At 35.3% G+C, this 16,969-nt stretch overlaps 1 protein-coding gene across 7 annotated transcripts in view; it reads left to right on the top strand.

The window, feature by feature from the left end:
- PTPN4 (protein tyrosine phosphatase non-receptor type 4) overlaps positions 1 to 2,231 on the top strand; it is a 271,666-nt gene extending 269,435 nt beyond the window's left edge. For all 7 annotated transcript variants that reach the window (XM_053597537.1, XM_053597536.1, XM_053597538.1 and 4 more), the window contains one exon: positions 1,742 to 2,231. In XM_053597537.1, coding sequence (XP_053453512.1) covers positions 1,742 to 1,828 — 87 coding nt within the window. In that variant the 3' untranslated portion in view covers positions 1,829 to 2,231. The remainder of the gene's footprint in view (positions 1 to 1,741) is intronic.
- Positions 2,232 to 16,969: the final 14,738 nt, after the last annotated feature.

The raw sequence follows: 16,969 nt of genomic DNA, 5'->3' as shown, positions 1-16,969 counted from the left end.
TGTTTTATGCCACATTGCAGAGGAACAGTTTCATAATAATACTAACACTGCATCATAGGCAATATGCATACCGAAGAGTGTTTTCCATTTTCAAAGTCCTTTTTGCAGTCAAATTACTGTTTTAAAATACCTTGAGGGAGGCCAGGTGTGGTGGTTCACGCCTGTAATCCTAGCTCACAACAACCTCAAACTCTTGAGCTCAAGCAATCCTCTTGCCTCAGCCTCCTAGGTAGCTGGGCCTCCAGGCACCACATCACAACACCCAGCTGTTTTTTAGAGATGGGGTCTCGTTCTTGCTCAGAATGGTCTCAAACTCCTGGGCTCAGGCAATCTACCCACCTCAGCCTCCCAAAGTGCTGAAGGGTGCACGCCACTGAACCTTCATGCCTGTAATCCTAGCATTCTGGAAGGCCAATGTGGGAGGGTTACTTGAGCTCAGGAATTTAAAACCAACCTGAGCAAGAGCGAGACCCCATCTCTACTACAAATAGAAAAATTAGCCAGGCATTGTGGTGGGCACGGCATTCTAGCCTAGGCAACCGAATGAGACTCTGTCTCAAAAAATAACAATAAAAAAAGGAAGGAAGTCATATTTAATGAAGTCCAGCCTCCATCTTTCTATTGATCCCTTTTTCCTTTATCCCTTTGTAGGAAACTATTTTTTTTATCTCAGATTAACATGAGGGCACATACAATTGTTTGCATTTGTAAGATAAAGTCTAAGTTGTAGTTGAGTCATTCACCCAGGAGGTGTGCCTTGTACCCGTGCACTGTATGTACCATAGGTGAGAACTTACAGAACCCCCTGCTGTCCTCCCTCTTCCTGAATTTAATTCTGTTTTTCTCTCATGTGGGCTTATATTTGTTAATCTGCTAGTTTCAACTTAGTATTGAGCACATGAGACACTTGCTTTTCCATTCCTTAAGATAGTTTTACTAAGGAGAATGTTCTCCAAATACATCCAGGTAAATACAAAAGATGCAAAGTCTCTATCTTTTTATGGCTGAATAGTATTCTATGGTGTGCATACACCACAGTTTATTAAATCATTCATGGGTTGATAAGCACTTGGGTTGTTTAGGAAATAATGTGAACTTTTCTTTTATCCTTTTCTAGCTTTTGTTAACATATGCTGAGATAGATAGATAATTTGTATTCCCCCTTTAATAAAGATAATATGTTGTGCATACTTTTTTCTATCTTGCTTTTTTTACTTAATTAAATATCTTGAAATTACTCTAAAGTCATCTGTAGAATTCTCTTCCCTTTTTCTCACTTAGATAGTATTCCATTGTGAGAATGCCCAATGGATTACTTACCCAGTCCCTATTGATGGCAGTTGGTTATTTCTACCTTTTTAATTATAATCAGGCGATGAATAGGCTCATTTGTGAATATGTATTTTCAGTTTCTCTTTCTAGTTTATCTTTTGGGCAGATTCCTAGAAGTGAGGTTGCTGGGTCAACGGTAAATTAATTTAATTTTGTTAGATACAGCCATTTCCCCCTTTGTAGGGATTGCAGTGTTTAATATTCCTGTCAACAACATATGAGTGAGTTTTGCCAACAATTTGTTTTCATACTTTTTTATTTTTTACCCAGTTTGTTGTTGAAAAATGGTATCTCTATGCAGTTTTACTTGCATTTTTTAAATAAGTAAGCCTAGTAAGATATTTGTCTTTTTTGTTTGTTTCGTTTGGGATTTTCTGACCAATCATATTTTTTATGTTTTATTTTTCAGAGTCAATACAGATTTGTATGTGAAGCTATTTTGAAAGTTTATGAAGAAGGCTTTGTTAAACCCTTAACAACATCATCAAATAAATAAGAAAGCAAAATTTCTGGGATATGTGTTGGAACGCTGCTTTCCCTTATACACACTGTGCCATAATATTGCTCGCAGGAAATGGCATCTAACAAAAAAAAAAAAAAAAGAAGAAGAAGTCAGAAAAACTTTGAGAACTTCAGCACTGTTGCACTTTACGTTTTAAAAAAAAATGTCACTCTTTCACAATCTGTAACTCAATGTGTTTGAAGACTATTTCATGCTTTGCTCCGAACAAATAGTGAATAACTGAGTATGTTCAGGGTAATTTATGAAATTTTATGGTGGTGCCATGCAGTCCCCTTTTGGTAGAATTGCCACAAGCAAGGCTCAGAATTCTCATCATCTCTGTTATACATCTGTATCTTGAAAGCAAAAGAAGTAAACATCAGGAGTAAGCTCTGGTCTTTTCCAGTGGTTCATGTACTTACTATATTGATTGCCAGATTTTATTTTTAAAATTTTAGCAATATCATTCTTAATATTAGCCAATACACTGCCTATGGATGCAGCACATCTTTCCCTACACGCCCCCTGTAGAGACCTGCTGTTCAGAAGAAGAAAGGTGGAATTTGCTGTTCCCAGGAAATGCTGCACATTGTCCATTTACCAGCATCTTATAGAAAATATAAATATGAATCTACAAATTTTCTTGGATTTAATAACTTATATTTATCATAAGGTCGGCTTATTCCAAATCATGTGATTTCACATACTTGATGTAAAGGAATGCATGCATTGTGTCTTAACCCCTTAAGTGCCTTGAGACATCTTTGTATGTCTAATGAAAAGGCACTCATTTGACCCCACTAGGAGGTATGTATGTATATTGTACATTCTTAGATTTTTATGCATTTTGAATAAGTTCACATTTTAAAAACAGCTTCTTATAATGAGTGTTATGCAAAGAAGGGTAAGGAAATTTTGTTTCTTACTTAATACTTGTGATTTGCCATAAGAAGCAAAGATAATTTGTGTTCTTCTAAGTGCACACTCTGCTGCTATGGAATTGTTTAAAATCTGCACATTCCTTTACTAAGGGACAGGGGTTACAGTTTAGCAGCTCAACTTTAAAAGATGTTTTATTCTTCAGATTTCATATTTACTTTATCCCTAACTTGAGAAATGAAGTCTTAACACGTACATTAATGTTAAACATATTGATAATCTGAGCTAAAGTTACAGTAATTGTGATTTATTCCTATCCATAACTAAAATATTACTCTTCAGCACTCATTTTAATTAATATCAAGCTTGTTCACACCAGTCTATTGAAATTCTTCAAATAAGGAATGAAACATTAATGACTTATTTCTAAATGCAATCCCTCAAAAACTAAAATGAGGGATTCGTCATTTTTTTTGTACAGTTAAATTAGTTTCAATGGACTAATTAAGTTATACACATGTTAATGAGGAGACGTTTGATTGTCCAGACTGATTCAGGATCTGATTTCTCATTAAGTTTGTGTATTTCTTTCTCTTAGGGTTGTTTTTCATTTTATTTTTTGTTTTAAATTCTCCAGAGAGATACATCTTTAAAACTGTCCAGTTTAATATAAGTGAAAGTTTGCTCACCTATTCAAATGATATTTTACACAATTATTTTATGTGAATTGTGGTTTAAAAATTCCTTTCCTGGTGGTTTCTGAAAATTTCTGTATAGTCTTGATAAAGTTTAGAGTCAAATCATAGGTATTTTGGAATGCCACTTAAGTAGAAGGGGGGAAAATGTACATTTAAAATCTTCAGTATCATCTAAAGGATGTCATTTCAAATATTCAAAATCCATAATAATAAATTTCAGGAAATTAAGCTCCTAAACATTAATAACCAAGATACCAATAATTGATCATATTAAAATATTTTAAGTCTTTTTTTAAAGAGAGAAGTAAACATAGCCTTTATGTCAAAAAGAAATTCTCTTAACCTATTTCCTGACTTCACAGTCAAGAGTGTATAAGACAATAAATTAACTAGAATCTTATTTGAACATTCCATTCTCTACCAAAAATATGATTTGGGCTGCTGTACAACATCATGTAAGTTGAAAAGTAAAAAAGTAAAACCATGTTGGGGGTCTACATATTAAAAACTGGTTTGGCAGTTATCTTTTGCCTGAATTAAAAAATAAAATCTGTGTCTTTACATGTCTGGACAGAATGTGACAGCCACAGACAAAAAGATATAGTTGTGCAAACCTAGACAAAATCATGGTTGGCATGTTCTTTGTAACATAGGGCTTTGTTTACACTTCTGAGGTTAACTCAAGTAATTTGTTGGCAATGAGCACTGCTGCCTTTTTAAATTATTAATGCCTGTCTTTAAATGATAATGTATTAGAGGTTTAGAATTACATTTGAATTTCTCATATATGAATTTTTCATCTAGCAGCTACCCTTTATCAGTATTTTTATGTACAGAAGAAGATGCTTTTTTTAAAGCCTCTTTATTAGAATCTTACTTAAATTTAAATTATCCTTACAGTCTCTTAAAATGAATATGCTAATTAATACTTCCTTGTTTACTAAGCAGATAAGACTTTATCCATTACATGTAAGAATTTTTTAACCTGTATATCAATCTAAATAGATTTCTAGAAATAATGCTAGCATTCACATACCAAGTAGTTCTAGACTCCATACACATCAACGTAATATTGTGTGATAAAATGCCAAATTTCTCATATTTAAGCCACTTGCCTGCTCCTCTAGACACCCCTACCTCCCAACTCCTCACACGTAAGAAAGTAATGCTGACTTTTATTCTGGCAAGTGGGAGTCTATTGGTGAATCAAGGGGCTTTTGTAAATGCTAAGAAGTGTTTATGAAAACCTTCCCTTTCTGATTTAGGATGGTTTTTCCACTTTCAAGTTTTTATGGAGCAACTGATTTGTGTCAGTACTGTGTGAATAGATAGAGGAATATGTGAAACAGACTTTCTATTTATAAAAAAAGAATTGATTGTTAAACCAGTATCCATTCAAAATTGAGGTAAGGCGGCTGGCACAGTGGCTCATGCCAGTAATCCTAGTTATGTCACCGAGGTGGGACTCCTTTGAACGCAGGAGTTCCAGACCAGCCTAAGTAAGAGTGAGACTGTATCTCTACTAAAAATAGAAAAATTAACAGGCATTGTGGCAGGTGCCTGTAATCTAGCTACTGGGGAGGCTGAGGCAGAAGGATCGCTTGAACCCAAGAGTTTGAGGTTGTTGTGAGCTAAGCTGACACCATAGCACTCTAGCCTGGGCAAGAGAGTAAGACTCTCTCAAAAAAAAAAAAAAAAATTTTTTTTTTTTTTTTTTTTTTTTTTTTTGCGGCAAGGTAACTAGCCTAAGAAATAATTCCCTTTTATGGCCCGCCAGGAGAAAGGAGGATGGGTGATTGTTTTGATAAAGAGTAAAGAGCATTTATTATATAAAAACTGACTTCACATGTATGAAGGTATATTAATTCATTAGACAGTCACTTGAATGTTTCAAGTACTAATATATGTACACACACAGAGATGCTTTCTTGCATTTATTTATATGTGTATTTCATAAAGGCTAATGCCCAGAAAGTATTATTTTAACTGCAGGGTTATTTATCATCTGTTGGCAGGTCTAATCAAGTATTTGGTCTAATCAAGTATTTGAGCAAAACTCTTTTATCCTTCGTCTCTACTAAAAAGAAGTACTACAACTTGAAAGCTAAAAGAAATTTGAGAGATATCTAATCTTCACTTCCCTTATTATTATGGACAGGGAAATAGCAGTCCAGCAATGGTAATTGACTTAGCAGTCTGGTCTTCTACAATCTGCTTTCTAATTATCAATCGCGTGTTCTCTGTTTTATACTGGACCTTCAGTAAATTATAACCTATGTGAATATCACAAATTCTTGTGAATTTTAGTCTATTTGAACTAAAGCATACTCAGGCAGTGTTTTCAATTTATAATGACCTTAGAAAATGTCACTTAAATCTAGAAAAATAAGTAGGCTTCAAAAAGTGATCCTAAGTATTAGGACCCCATCTCAGTTTGCTAGACCTGCATCCTTGACAGAACATAAACTTTTGTAAAGTATTTAGCCTGGTACACATGCAGTATGAAACATTCTGGACTGCAATTAGAAGACTAATTTTTAAAAGCACTTGAAACAGAGAACTAAGATTTAGATTATATATCCACTTATAATGAAATAATTTATGTTCATAATGTGAACGTGTAATAGAATTAACTATAACATTACTTGTTTTATAATTTTATCAGGAAGGGAGAAGGAAACATGAATTTATAACAGTGAGCTATTTAATATCTGTATTTGAATATTTAAAATATTCTGATGATAAGGTTGCCAAAGTAGTTTTGAATTCATCAAAGTTATTTATACCACAAAAAAAGTGGGATATGTTTACAGGCTCTTTTATTTTGTAGTAATTATTTTGTAGTTCGGATGAATTTGCATTTAAGTCACTTACAGTAAAAACATGTTGGTAAATATTTGTTGGAATAAATAATAATATGACAAGGTATAGATAAATTATGCCATAGCCTGCGGTTTAAGCTGCAACATCAGCAAAGTAAATACTCTGTATTAGCATTGCTAATTTCCTACAGTTGCTTGACCTATCCTACCACAATTGATAGATCCATTTTTTGTGGTGCTTCCTCTAAGTCAAATAGCTGTGTTATTAAAACCTACTGGATTAATTTTCTCAAATATCATAATTCTGATCTGTTGGCAAAGATTTATTCGTGTTTCAGTGTGAGTACAATATAAGTCATAACTGTTTTATAAAATTGTTATAGAGAATTGTATAGATACAAAGGAATTTACATAATCCTAAAACATTTTTGAGAGCTAATTGCTAATAGATAATTCCAGAAATTTTATCAAGAGCCTAAGAAATTGATTTCTAAACTCTGTGTTTTTGGTTCAACATTAACATGTCTGTAGCTAGCTATTATCAACATAATCTTTTGTTATATATAGAGTTCATTTATTCTTAACAGCAGTTACTACAATAAGCCTTTCAAGGTTATCAAATACAAACAGCAGTCCCTATTTCTGCCAGAAATTAGACATCTTTTTACAATCTTGTTGAATTTTTTGTGAGTAGACATCCAATAGTTATTTGTTTCAGTATATAAATTGCTGCTATTTGTATGTTTTTCTGCTGCAGTGTACTGTTGACTTCTGAAATTTTTTAATCATTTTATTTTAGTAATCCAAGCTAATGGGCAGCCAGAAGTAATATGTGCTGGGGTGCAATCCATCAGCATTGGCTAGCCATGGTTCAATGCATAAATAAGTAAACCAGTTTTTAAAAACAGATTTACAAAGTGAAAGATACTGGAAATAATTGCAAGTTAAAGATTACAGTTTAGGGGAAAATTCAAAAGTTTAACTTCCTGAAATCTTTTAAAATGAAAATATTTTAAAGCCTTAGTAAGCTCACCGAAGTTTCAGTTAAACACTGTAGAATTTTCCTATCTATTGTTGTGTAAATGATATAGAAGATATTTTTCTATGAACAAAAGATTGAAACTGTCAGCCTCTTTAATGTCATTGTTCAAGGGGGATAAAATGGTATTTGTCTGTCTTTCATGCTGTAAAGAAAATGAATGTATCTTTCAAATGTTATTAGAATTATGATTTGGTCCTAAGGATACTCTCTTTTTAAAAAGTCTACAAGGGATTGAGTAAAAGGGAAGAGTATTACACTTCATTACACAAAATGTAATTTTCATTATAAACGAGCAGTCATTGAAGCTATTTCATATATAATGTACCTTCCTTTTTATTTCGCTTTGGAGATAGAAATGTTCCAGAAGATTTGCACATGCTGTTTTTAAGTGTAAAATAGTTGAACTCTAGACTTGGAGTGTGGAGGGACATTAGTATGTGAGGATAAACATGCTGCGTGTGTTTACCATGGAGAAAGTTTCCAGGCTTTGTCGCTGTGGTAGCCACAAGTGAGGACATCATGCTGAGAGTGTGACTTTGGTGAAGCAAGAAACAGTGCCTAAGATTCACTGTGGTAAATTCTTGCACAGTCCCTTGATCCAATAATTGGTTTTGCCTTTTTATTCTCAAGATAAGACCATTAGACCCAAATCTGCCTTGTGGCAGTGGTGTTGTATATGCTAATGGGTATGTTAATTCAGCTGAACAAAACCCGACATTTTAAACCAACTTCTCCAAGTATGATTAATTTTATTAAATAGCTTCTTAAAAGGGTGGTATTTGTTATTGATTATTCATTGAACTTGACTCGGTACTTCCTTATTTGACTTCTGCTTCCGACCCCTCAACTTTTTAAAAATCACTAATTTAACTCTTTGAAGTAAATACTCTGAACAACTACAATTACAAGTGATACATTCCTTTATGAATGTTTGCTACAACTGTTAAAGGATTAGTGTCAGGCTCTCTTTACCCTGGGAGTTTCCAAAATGACTGTGATTACCGTAAATGACAAATTGCTAAATAAAATTATTGCCAGAAGGCTATCAAGGAGGAGATAGCTTTGCTCAGACCCTTAGACCAATCAGGTACTGGTTGTGATTTCCCCGTGTCCACTGTAGTGACAATTGAGCCCATTTTACCTGTTATTCAAAGAAGCTTTTTAGTTTCTTTTCCTGACTTGTAGTGTTCCAGTTATTTGCCTATATGGGCAAGGAAACTTCAATACAATTCTGGGATCCTCTGGCACACTGCCTTTTCCCATCCTCCAGTGAGTTGGCAAGATTATTCGTTCTTCTGGTAATCTGTAGAGTAGGTCAGATTTCAATGCTAAAATTGATTTCTTGAATTTCAAATAGTAGCACTTTATTTCATGCTGACTACTGACTTAATTTATACGTTTTTTAAAAATCTATTCTAGGAGTTTTGTAAATAGGGGGAAATTTTAACTGATTAGTCTTAGATCTCATTACATGGTCCCAAGTTTGAAAGCTTTGTAATGATCTCTTGATAGCTTATTTGATATTTAAGAGGTACCTTGTGTGATCTTAGCTTCGCCACTTTTCTGTAATTTATTTAGTACAATAAAGGATACCCAGTTGACTTGTGTTGCTGGACCTCAGCTAGCTTCGCCTAAGTTTGGGTTGTTGTAATCATTTCTGCTTTACATTTGTACAGTACATGGATACTTGGAAATTCATTTATTTTGTTTTCCGTGTTGTTCCTAGAAATTGACTAGATACTATACCACAAGTAAGTTGAAGGGGATAAAAGTCCTGACACTTTATGTTTGTGTTGAAGGGCAGGATTTAAGAGGCTAAAACAGTTTATATTAAGCTGTTTTGCATTTCTGCCAGTTGACTATATCTGCTTTAAAAAAATAAAAACTGCCCAACCCAGTGTTCTCCAGCATCAGGACATTGCAGTTGTAATCTATGTTGTAATCTTTTCAAATAAGAAAAGCTACTCCTTATTTTCTACAGTGTAGGCTTAATTATTAGGATTGATAGTTTACTATATACTCATCAATGATATTTTTAAGTGGTAGTTTTAAAAATATACCTGTGTAGAGGGTGTTTTAATTTGGGATTTTTTTTTTCTTGTAACAGGTGCTATATGTAAATATGAAGAGGGAAAGTCTCTTAGTTAAAAGTCTAGTTTATTTCCTAATTAAAATTAATTTTACATTTTTGTTGCCATTTCATGTTTGATTATACTAAACTAATGGCAAAATAGAATTTCTTAAGTGTTCAAATTACCTTCCCCCCATTTCACAGAAATCTCTTTCCATATCACTTGTTCTCATAATTTTAAGAGGCAAAAAAGCTAAAGATCTTCAGGGGTCCTCAAACTATGGCCTGTGGGCCACATGCGGTGGTGTGATTGTATTTCTTCCCGTTTTGTTTTTTTATTTCAAAATAAGATATGTGCAGTGTGCATAGGAATTTGTTCATAGTTTTTTTTTTTTTTTAACTATAGTCCAGCCCTCCAACGGTCTGAGGGACAGTGAACTGACCCCCTGTTTAAAAAGTTTGAGGACCCCCGTCAGAATTTGGTCAACACTGCATAATTTGTAATCATCTCTGCATTTGTCACTGCAGTTTACTGTGTGCTTCAAAAGGCCTTGTGTATTTGTCTTAAGTTTAGTGAAAAATTAGAAATCCTGCCATTAATTCATGTAAAAAAAATTTACAAATACTAACAGCAAACAGGATTTAAAAAATGCTGGTTTGTATTAAAACTGTTTTAGTCTCAAGAGCAATATATATTCTGTGAAATGCTATTACACATTTTGTTGGCCGTTATTTCATTTTGATTGAGAAACAGTTGTTCAGGTACAAACATGAAAAAAACTCTAGCTGTGACTCTTAATGTTCAATTGCAAAATAAAGATGTGCTTTAGTAACCTAAAATATAGGAGTTTTGCAGATTATTTTATGGGACTTTTTTGTTGGGCTTTTCTAACAATGGTTATATTCGTTAATTAGTGATCAGTTACATCACGTGGGGAAAGTACTGAGCATAAAATTTATTTCTAGAATTCTTGGCTCACATAACAGTGGCTATATTTGAGGAGGGAATGAAAGGGAACTAACAGAGATTAAGAAGATTAAAGAATTAAGAGAGGCTCCTCCTTCATTGTGGCCACTCTTGATTCATTTATTCTCCCAGCTCCAGTCCCTCCGTCCTGGTAATTCCAGTGTAAGACTTCATCAATCAAAATCAAGGACCTCTCTATACTTGAAGTTAGTTTGCCTCACATATTCCCCAACTACAGTCAGGTATGCCATTTTTTCTCTGAAAAGAATTATATAGAGAAAAGGTAATAAGTGGAAAGGCAAAAGTATGCCTCTGTGTTTATATACCTGATAGTAAAAATTCAAACGCTATGAGGAAGATCCAAGGTAAGTTGTGACAGCCTCTGTGACATACCCGACTCCTTAAGAAAAGGTCCCGGAAACCAATAGCAACATCTTCAATTTCTTGTATTTTCTTCTGGGATAAGTGTATGCACACACTTACTTGTACATAAACATTCTTTTAATGCCAGTAAGATTATACAGTGTGTTCTGCAGCTTGCTTTTTCATCTTGCATTATTCCACATGACATCTTTAGGTCCGTCTCATTCTTTTTTTTTTTTTTTTTATTGTTGGGGATTCATTGAGGGTACAAAGAATCCAGGTTACACTGATTGCATTTGTTAGATAAAGTCCCTCTTACAATCATGTCTTGCCCCCAAAAGGTGTGGCACACACCAAGACCCCACCTCCCTCCCTCCTTCCCTCTCTCTGCTCTTCCTTTCCCCACCCCTCCCTCCTTCTTTCTCTCTCTGCTCTCCCCTTTCCCCCACCCCGACTGTGTCATTAATTGTCATCAATTGTCCTCATATCAAAATTGAGTACATAGGATTCATGCTTCTCCATTCTCGTGATGCTTTACTAAGAATAATGTCTTCCACTTCCATCAAGGTTAATACAAAGGCTGTAAAGTCTCTTTTTTTTTTTAATGGCTGAATAGTATTCCATGGTGTACATATACCACAGCTTGTTAATTCATTCCTAGGTTGGTGGGCATTTAGCCTGTTTCCACATTTTGGCGATTGTAAATTGAGCTGCAATAAACAGTCAAGTGCAAGTGTCCTTATGATAAAAGGATTTTTTTCCTTCTGGGTAGATGCCAGAAGGAAAATCCCAGTAATGGGATTGCAGGATCAAATGGGAGGTCTAGCTTGAGTGCTTTGAGGTTTCTCCATACTTCCTTCCAGAAAGGTTGTACTAGTTTGCAGTCCCACCAGCAGTGTAAAAGTGTTCCCTTCTCTCCACATCCATGCCAGCATCTACAGTTTTGAGATTTTGTGATGTGGCCCATTCTTGCTGGGGTTACATAGTATCTCATGGCGGTTTTGGTTTGCATTTCTCTAATAGGGATGATGAGCATTTTTTCATATGTTAGACATTCATCTGTCTTCTTTAGAGAAGGTTCTATTCATGTCTCTTGCCCATTGATATATGGGATTGTTGGCTTTTTCATGTGGATTAATTTGAGTTCTCTATAGATCCTAGTTATCAAGCTTTTGTCTGATTGAAAATATGCAAATATCCTTTCCCATTGTGTAGGTTGTCTCTTTGCTTTGGTTGTTGTCTCCTTAGCTGTACAGAAGCTTTTCAGTTTAATGAAGTCCCATTTGTTTATTTTTGTTGTTGTTGCAATTGCCATGGCAGTCTTCTTCATGAAGTCTTTGCCCAGGCCAATATCTTCCAGTGTTTTTCCTATGCTTTCTTTGAGGATTTTTATTGTTTCATGCCTTAAATTTAAGTCCTTTATCCATCTTGAATTAATTTTTGTGAGTGGAGAGAGGTGTGGGTCCAGTTTCAGTCTTTTACACATAGGATATCCAGTTCTTCCAGCACCATTTATTAAATAGGGAGTCTTTCCCCCAAGGTATGTTCATGTCTGGTTTATCAAAGATTAGGTGGTTGTAAGATGTTAGTTTCATTTCCTGGTTTTCTATTCGATTCCAAATGTCTGTGTGTCTATTTTTGTGCCGGTACCATGCTGTCTTGACCACTATGGCTTTGTAGTACGGCCTAAAATCTAGTATGGTGATGCCCCAGCTTTAATTTTATTACTAAGAGCTGCCTTAGCTATACGGGGTTTTTTCTGGTTCCATACAAAACCCAGAATCATTTTTTCCAAATATTGAAAGTACAATGTTGTTATTTTAATAGGGATGGCATTGAATACGTAGATTGCTTTGGGAAGTATAGACATTTTAACAATGTTGATTCTTCTCAGCCATGATCATGGTATGTTTTTCCATTTGTTAACATTCTCTGCTGTTTTCTTTCTTGGAATTTCATAATTTTCCTTATAGAGGTTCTTCACCTCCTTTGTTAGGTATATTTCTAGGTATTTCATTTTCTTTGAAACTATGGTGAAGGGAGTTATGTCCTTAGCCTCTCATCTTGACTGTTATTGAAGTATACAAAGTCAACTGACTTGTGGACATTGATTTTATATCCTGAGACATTACTGTATTTTTCTGATAACTTCCAGGAGTCTTTGGGGTTCTCTAAGTATAAGATCATGTTGTCAGCAAAGAAGGAGAGTTTGACCTCCTCTGCTCCCATTTGGATTCCCTTTATTTCCTTGTCTTGCCTAATTGTATTGGCTAGAACTTCCAGCACTGTGTTGAATAGTAAAGGCGACAGAGGACAACCTTGTCTGGTTCCAGTTCTAAGAGGAAAAGCTTTCAGTTTTACTCCATTCAGTAAAATATTAGCTGTGGGTTTGTCATAGATAGCTTCATAGAAATGTGCCACCTATGCCTATACTCTTCAGTGTTCTAATTAGAAAAGGATGCTGGATTTTATCAAATGCTTTTTCTGCATCTATTGAGAGGGTCATATGATCTTTATTTTTGCCTCTGTTAATATGGTGGATAACGTTTATGGACTTGCGTATGTTAAACCAGCCTTGCATCCCTAAGATGAAACCTACTTGATCATGATGTATGACTTTTTTGATGATAAGCTGTAATCTATTGGCTAGGATTTTGTTGAGAATTTTTGCATCTATATTCATGAGTGAGATTGGTCTCCTTTTTAGTTGGGTCTTTTCCTGGTTTTGGTATCAGGGTGATGTTTGCTTCATAGAACGTGTTGGGGGAGATTCCTTCCTTCTCAATTTTTTGGAATAATTTGTGCAGTACAGGAATAAGCTCTTCCTTGAAGGTTCGATAGAATTCTGGTGTGAAGCCATCCGGACCAGGGCATTTTTTGGTTGGAAGTTTTTCTTATTGTTTCTTTAATCTCGGTGCTTGAAATTGGTCTGTTCAGGAGCTCTATTTCTTCCTAGGTAAGTCTAGGGAGAGGGTGTGATTCCAAATATTGATCCATTTCCTTCACATTGTCAAATTTCTGGGCATAAAGTTTGATCAGAGATGATCTCTCATATCTCAGTGGCATCAGTTGTTATTTCCCCTTTATCATTTTTAATTGATGTTACTAGAGATTTTACTTTTCTATTTCTAGTTAGACTGGCCAAAGGTTTATTTATTTATTTATTTATTTATTTTTCAAAAAACCAACTCCTTGTTTCATTAATTTTCTGAATGATTCTTTTGTTTTCAATTTCATTGATCTCTGATTTAATTTTGGATATCTCTTTTCCTTTGCTGGTTTTAGGCCTAGATTGTTCTTTTTCCATTTCCTTAAGATGCCTTGTGAGTTTGTTGATGTGCTCTCTTTCTGTTTTTCAAATATAGGCATCTAAAGCAATAAAATTTCCCCTCAAAACTGCTTTTGCAGTATCCCACAAGTTTTGGTAGTTTGTGTCGTCATTATTGTTATACTCAAGGAAGTTAATGATTTCCTTTTTTATTTCTTCCTGCACCCATCTGTCAATCAACAGAAGATTGTTTAATTTCCATGCCTTTGTGTGGGGTTGAACGTTTTTGTTGGAGTTGAGTTCCACCTGTAAAGCCTTGTGATCTAAGAAGATACAAGGTAAAATTTCAATTATTTTGATTCTGTTGAGGTTAGTTTTGTGTCCTAGGATATGATCAATTTTGGAGAATGTTCCGTGGGGCGATGAGAAGAATGTATATTCTTTATCTTTGAATGGAGTTTTCTATGTGCATCTGTCAAGCACAGTTGTTTGGAGTCTCATGTAAGTCCCTTATATTTTTGTTTAATTTCTTTTTTTTTTTTTTTTTTTTTTTTGGTTTTTGGCTGGGGCTAGGTTTGAACCCGCCACCTCTGGCATGTGGGACCGGCGCCCTACTCCTTGAGCCACGGGCGCTGCCCTATTTTTGTTTAATTTCTGTTTAGAGGATCTTCCAGCTCTGTAAGAGGAGTGTTAAAGTCCCCTGTTATTATGGTATTATAGGATATCATATTGCTCAGACTGAGTAAGGTCTGTTGCAAGAATCTGGGAGCATTTAAGTTGGGTGCATAAATATTTAGAATTGACTGTGGCTCAAAGGAGTGGAGCGCCGGCCCCATATGCCAGAGATGGTGGGTTCAAACCCAGCCCTGGCCCAAAACTGCAAAAAATAAAAAATAAATTAAAAAATATATATTTAGAATTGAAATGACTTCTTGTTGTATTTTTTCCCTTGACCGATATAAAGTGACCATCTTTGTCTTTTTCAACTTTAGTTGCTTTAAATCCACATGTATCTGAAAATAAGATTGCAACTCCTCTTTTCTTCTGAATTCCATTTGCCTGAAAAATTGTCTTCCGACCCTTAACTCAGAGTTGTAATTTGTCTTTGGAAGCCAGGTGTGTTTCCTGCAGACAGCAAATGGATGGCTTGTGTTTTTTAATCCAGTCAGCCAATCTATGTCTCTTCAGTGGGGAATTCAAGCCATTAACATTTATTGAAATAATTGATAAGTGTCGCAGTATTCTATTCATCTTATTTTGTGAAAGTCCATTGCTTAGTTTTATGTTTTGCATCAGTGTGGAAGTTAGGTTCTGTCCTTTAATTGCTGAGTTCTTACTTTGCTGTTGATCCATTGTGATGGTCAGTGTGCAGAACAGGTGGAAGTATTTCCCGTAGAGCTGGTCTTGTTGTGGTGAATCTCCTCACTATTTGTATATCAGTAAATGATTTGATTTCTCCATCAATTTTAAAGCTTAGCTTAGTAGGATATAGAATTCTGGGCTGGAAATTGTTCTGTTTACGTAGATTAAAGGTAGATGACCATTGTCTTCTTGCTTGGAAGGTTTCATTAGAGAAGTCTGCGGTCACTCTGATAGATTTGCCTCTGTAGGTCAACTTGCATTTACCCCTGGCAGCTTGCAGAATCTTTTCTTTTATCTTGACCTTGGACAGGTTCATCACAATGTGTCTTGGAGAAGCTTGGTTAGTGTTGAGGCAACCTGGGGTCTGATATCCCTCTGAAAGGAGGGGGTCAGAATATTTGGTGATATTTGGGAAATTTTCATTTATAATCTCTAGTATGGCTTCCATTCCCCTGGGGCATTCTTCTTCCTCTTCTGGGATACCTATAACTTGTATGTTTGAACGCTTCATACTCCCATAATTCTGTCAGTGAATGTTCTGCTTTCTCTCTCTTCTTTTCTGCCTCTTTAACTATCTGAGTTATCTCAAGAGCTTTGTCCTTTGCCTCTTAGATTCTTTCTTCTGCATGGTCTAATCTGTTGTTGATACTTTCTATTGCATCTTTAAGTTCCCTAATTGCTTCAGTTCCTTCAGCTCTGCTATATCCTTTCTATATTCTTCATATTGTTCATCTCTTATTTGACTCTGTTTTTGGATTTCCTTTTGGTTATTGTCCACTTTATCAGCAGTTTCCTTCAGTGTTTTCATCATCTGTATTCTAAATTCCCTTTCTGTCATTTCTAACATTTCTAGTATAGGTGGAATCCTCTGCAGTAGCTACCTAACGGTCCCTTAGGGGGGTTGCTCTGGACTGGTTTTTCATGTTGCCAGGATTTTTCTGCTGATTCTTCCTCATGAGTGATTTTTTTTATGTTTCCTTGCCCTAATTTTCCTTTCACTTCCTCTTGCTGTTTAAGTTCCTGTGCCTCTGGACTACGGTTTCAATGAGTCCTTTTGGTACAGGACTAGAAGGATGAGAAGGTTGAAGAGCAAGAAGCAAAAAAAGAAAGAAAAAAAGAGAGAAGAAAAAAGAGAAAGGAGCGGGGGTGGGTAAAAGGGAATACTGACAAAAAGAAGAGAGGCACAGAAAGAGGGAGACAGGAGCAATATAGGTGTACAATAGGGTACTTTGACACAACCTTAAAAATCCCCTACCTCTGGGGGTGCCAGTTTGGGTGGTTCCTTTGAGGTCAGCAGCTCTTTGCTAGGCTGTTCGGACAAGGTACCCCACCTCCACCAAGTAGAGAAGAAAGACAAAAATGCAATAAATCAAACCAAAACAAGCAAACAGAAAACTTTGTGGGAGAAAATTGAGGGAAAAACCAAATAATAGGGGTAGAAATACTAGCAAAAATGAAGTTCTAATTGTTAAGAAAGGCAACAATGGAAAATTATATTTAAACTAGAAAAATGAAGAAAGAAAAGAAATCCATAGGGAAAATGTTGAAATTAAAAAAACGAAAAGCAGTATATATATCTTGCTGAATATTGTCTGGGCAACGGGTGATTTTCTGGGTTATGGGATGTTAATCACAATGCGGATACAGCTGTACGAGCTGGTGC

This window comes from Nycticebus coucang, chromosome 7 (assembly GCF_027406575.1).
Source record: "Nycticebus coucang isolate mNycCou1 chromosome 7, mNycCou1.pri, whole genome shotgun sequence".
Taxonomy (NCBI): domain Eukaryota; kingdom Metazoa; phylum Chordata; class Mammalia; order Primates; family Lorisidae; genus Nycticebus; species Nycticebus coucang.
Note: the sequence above shows the minus strand (reverse complement) of the source record. Positions and strands in the feature narration are given on the sequence as shown.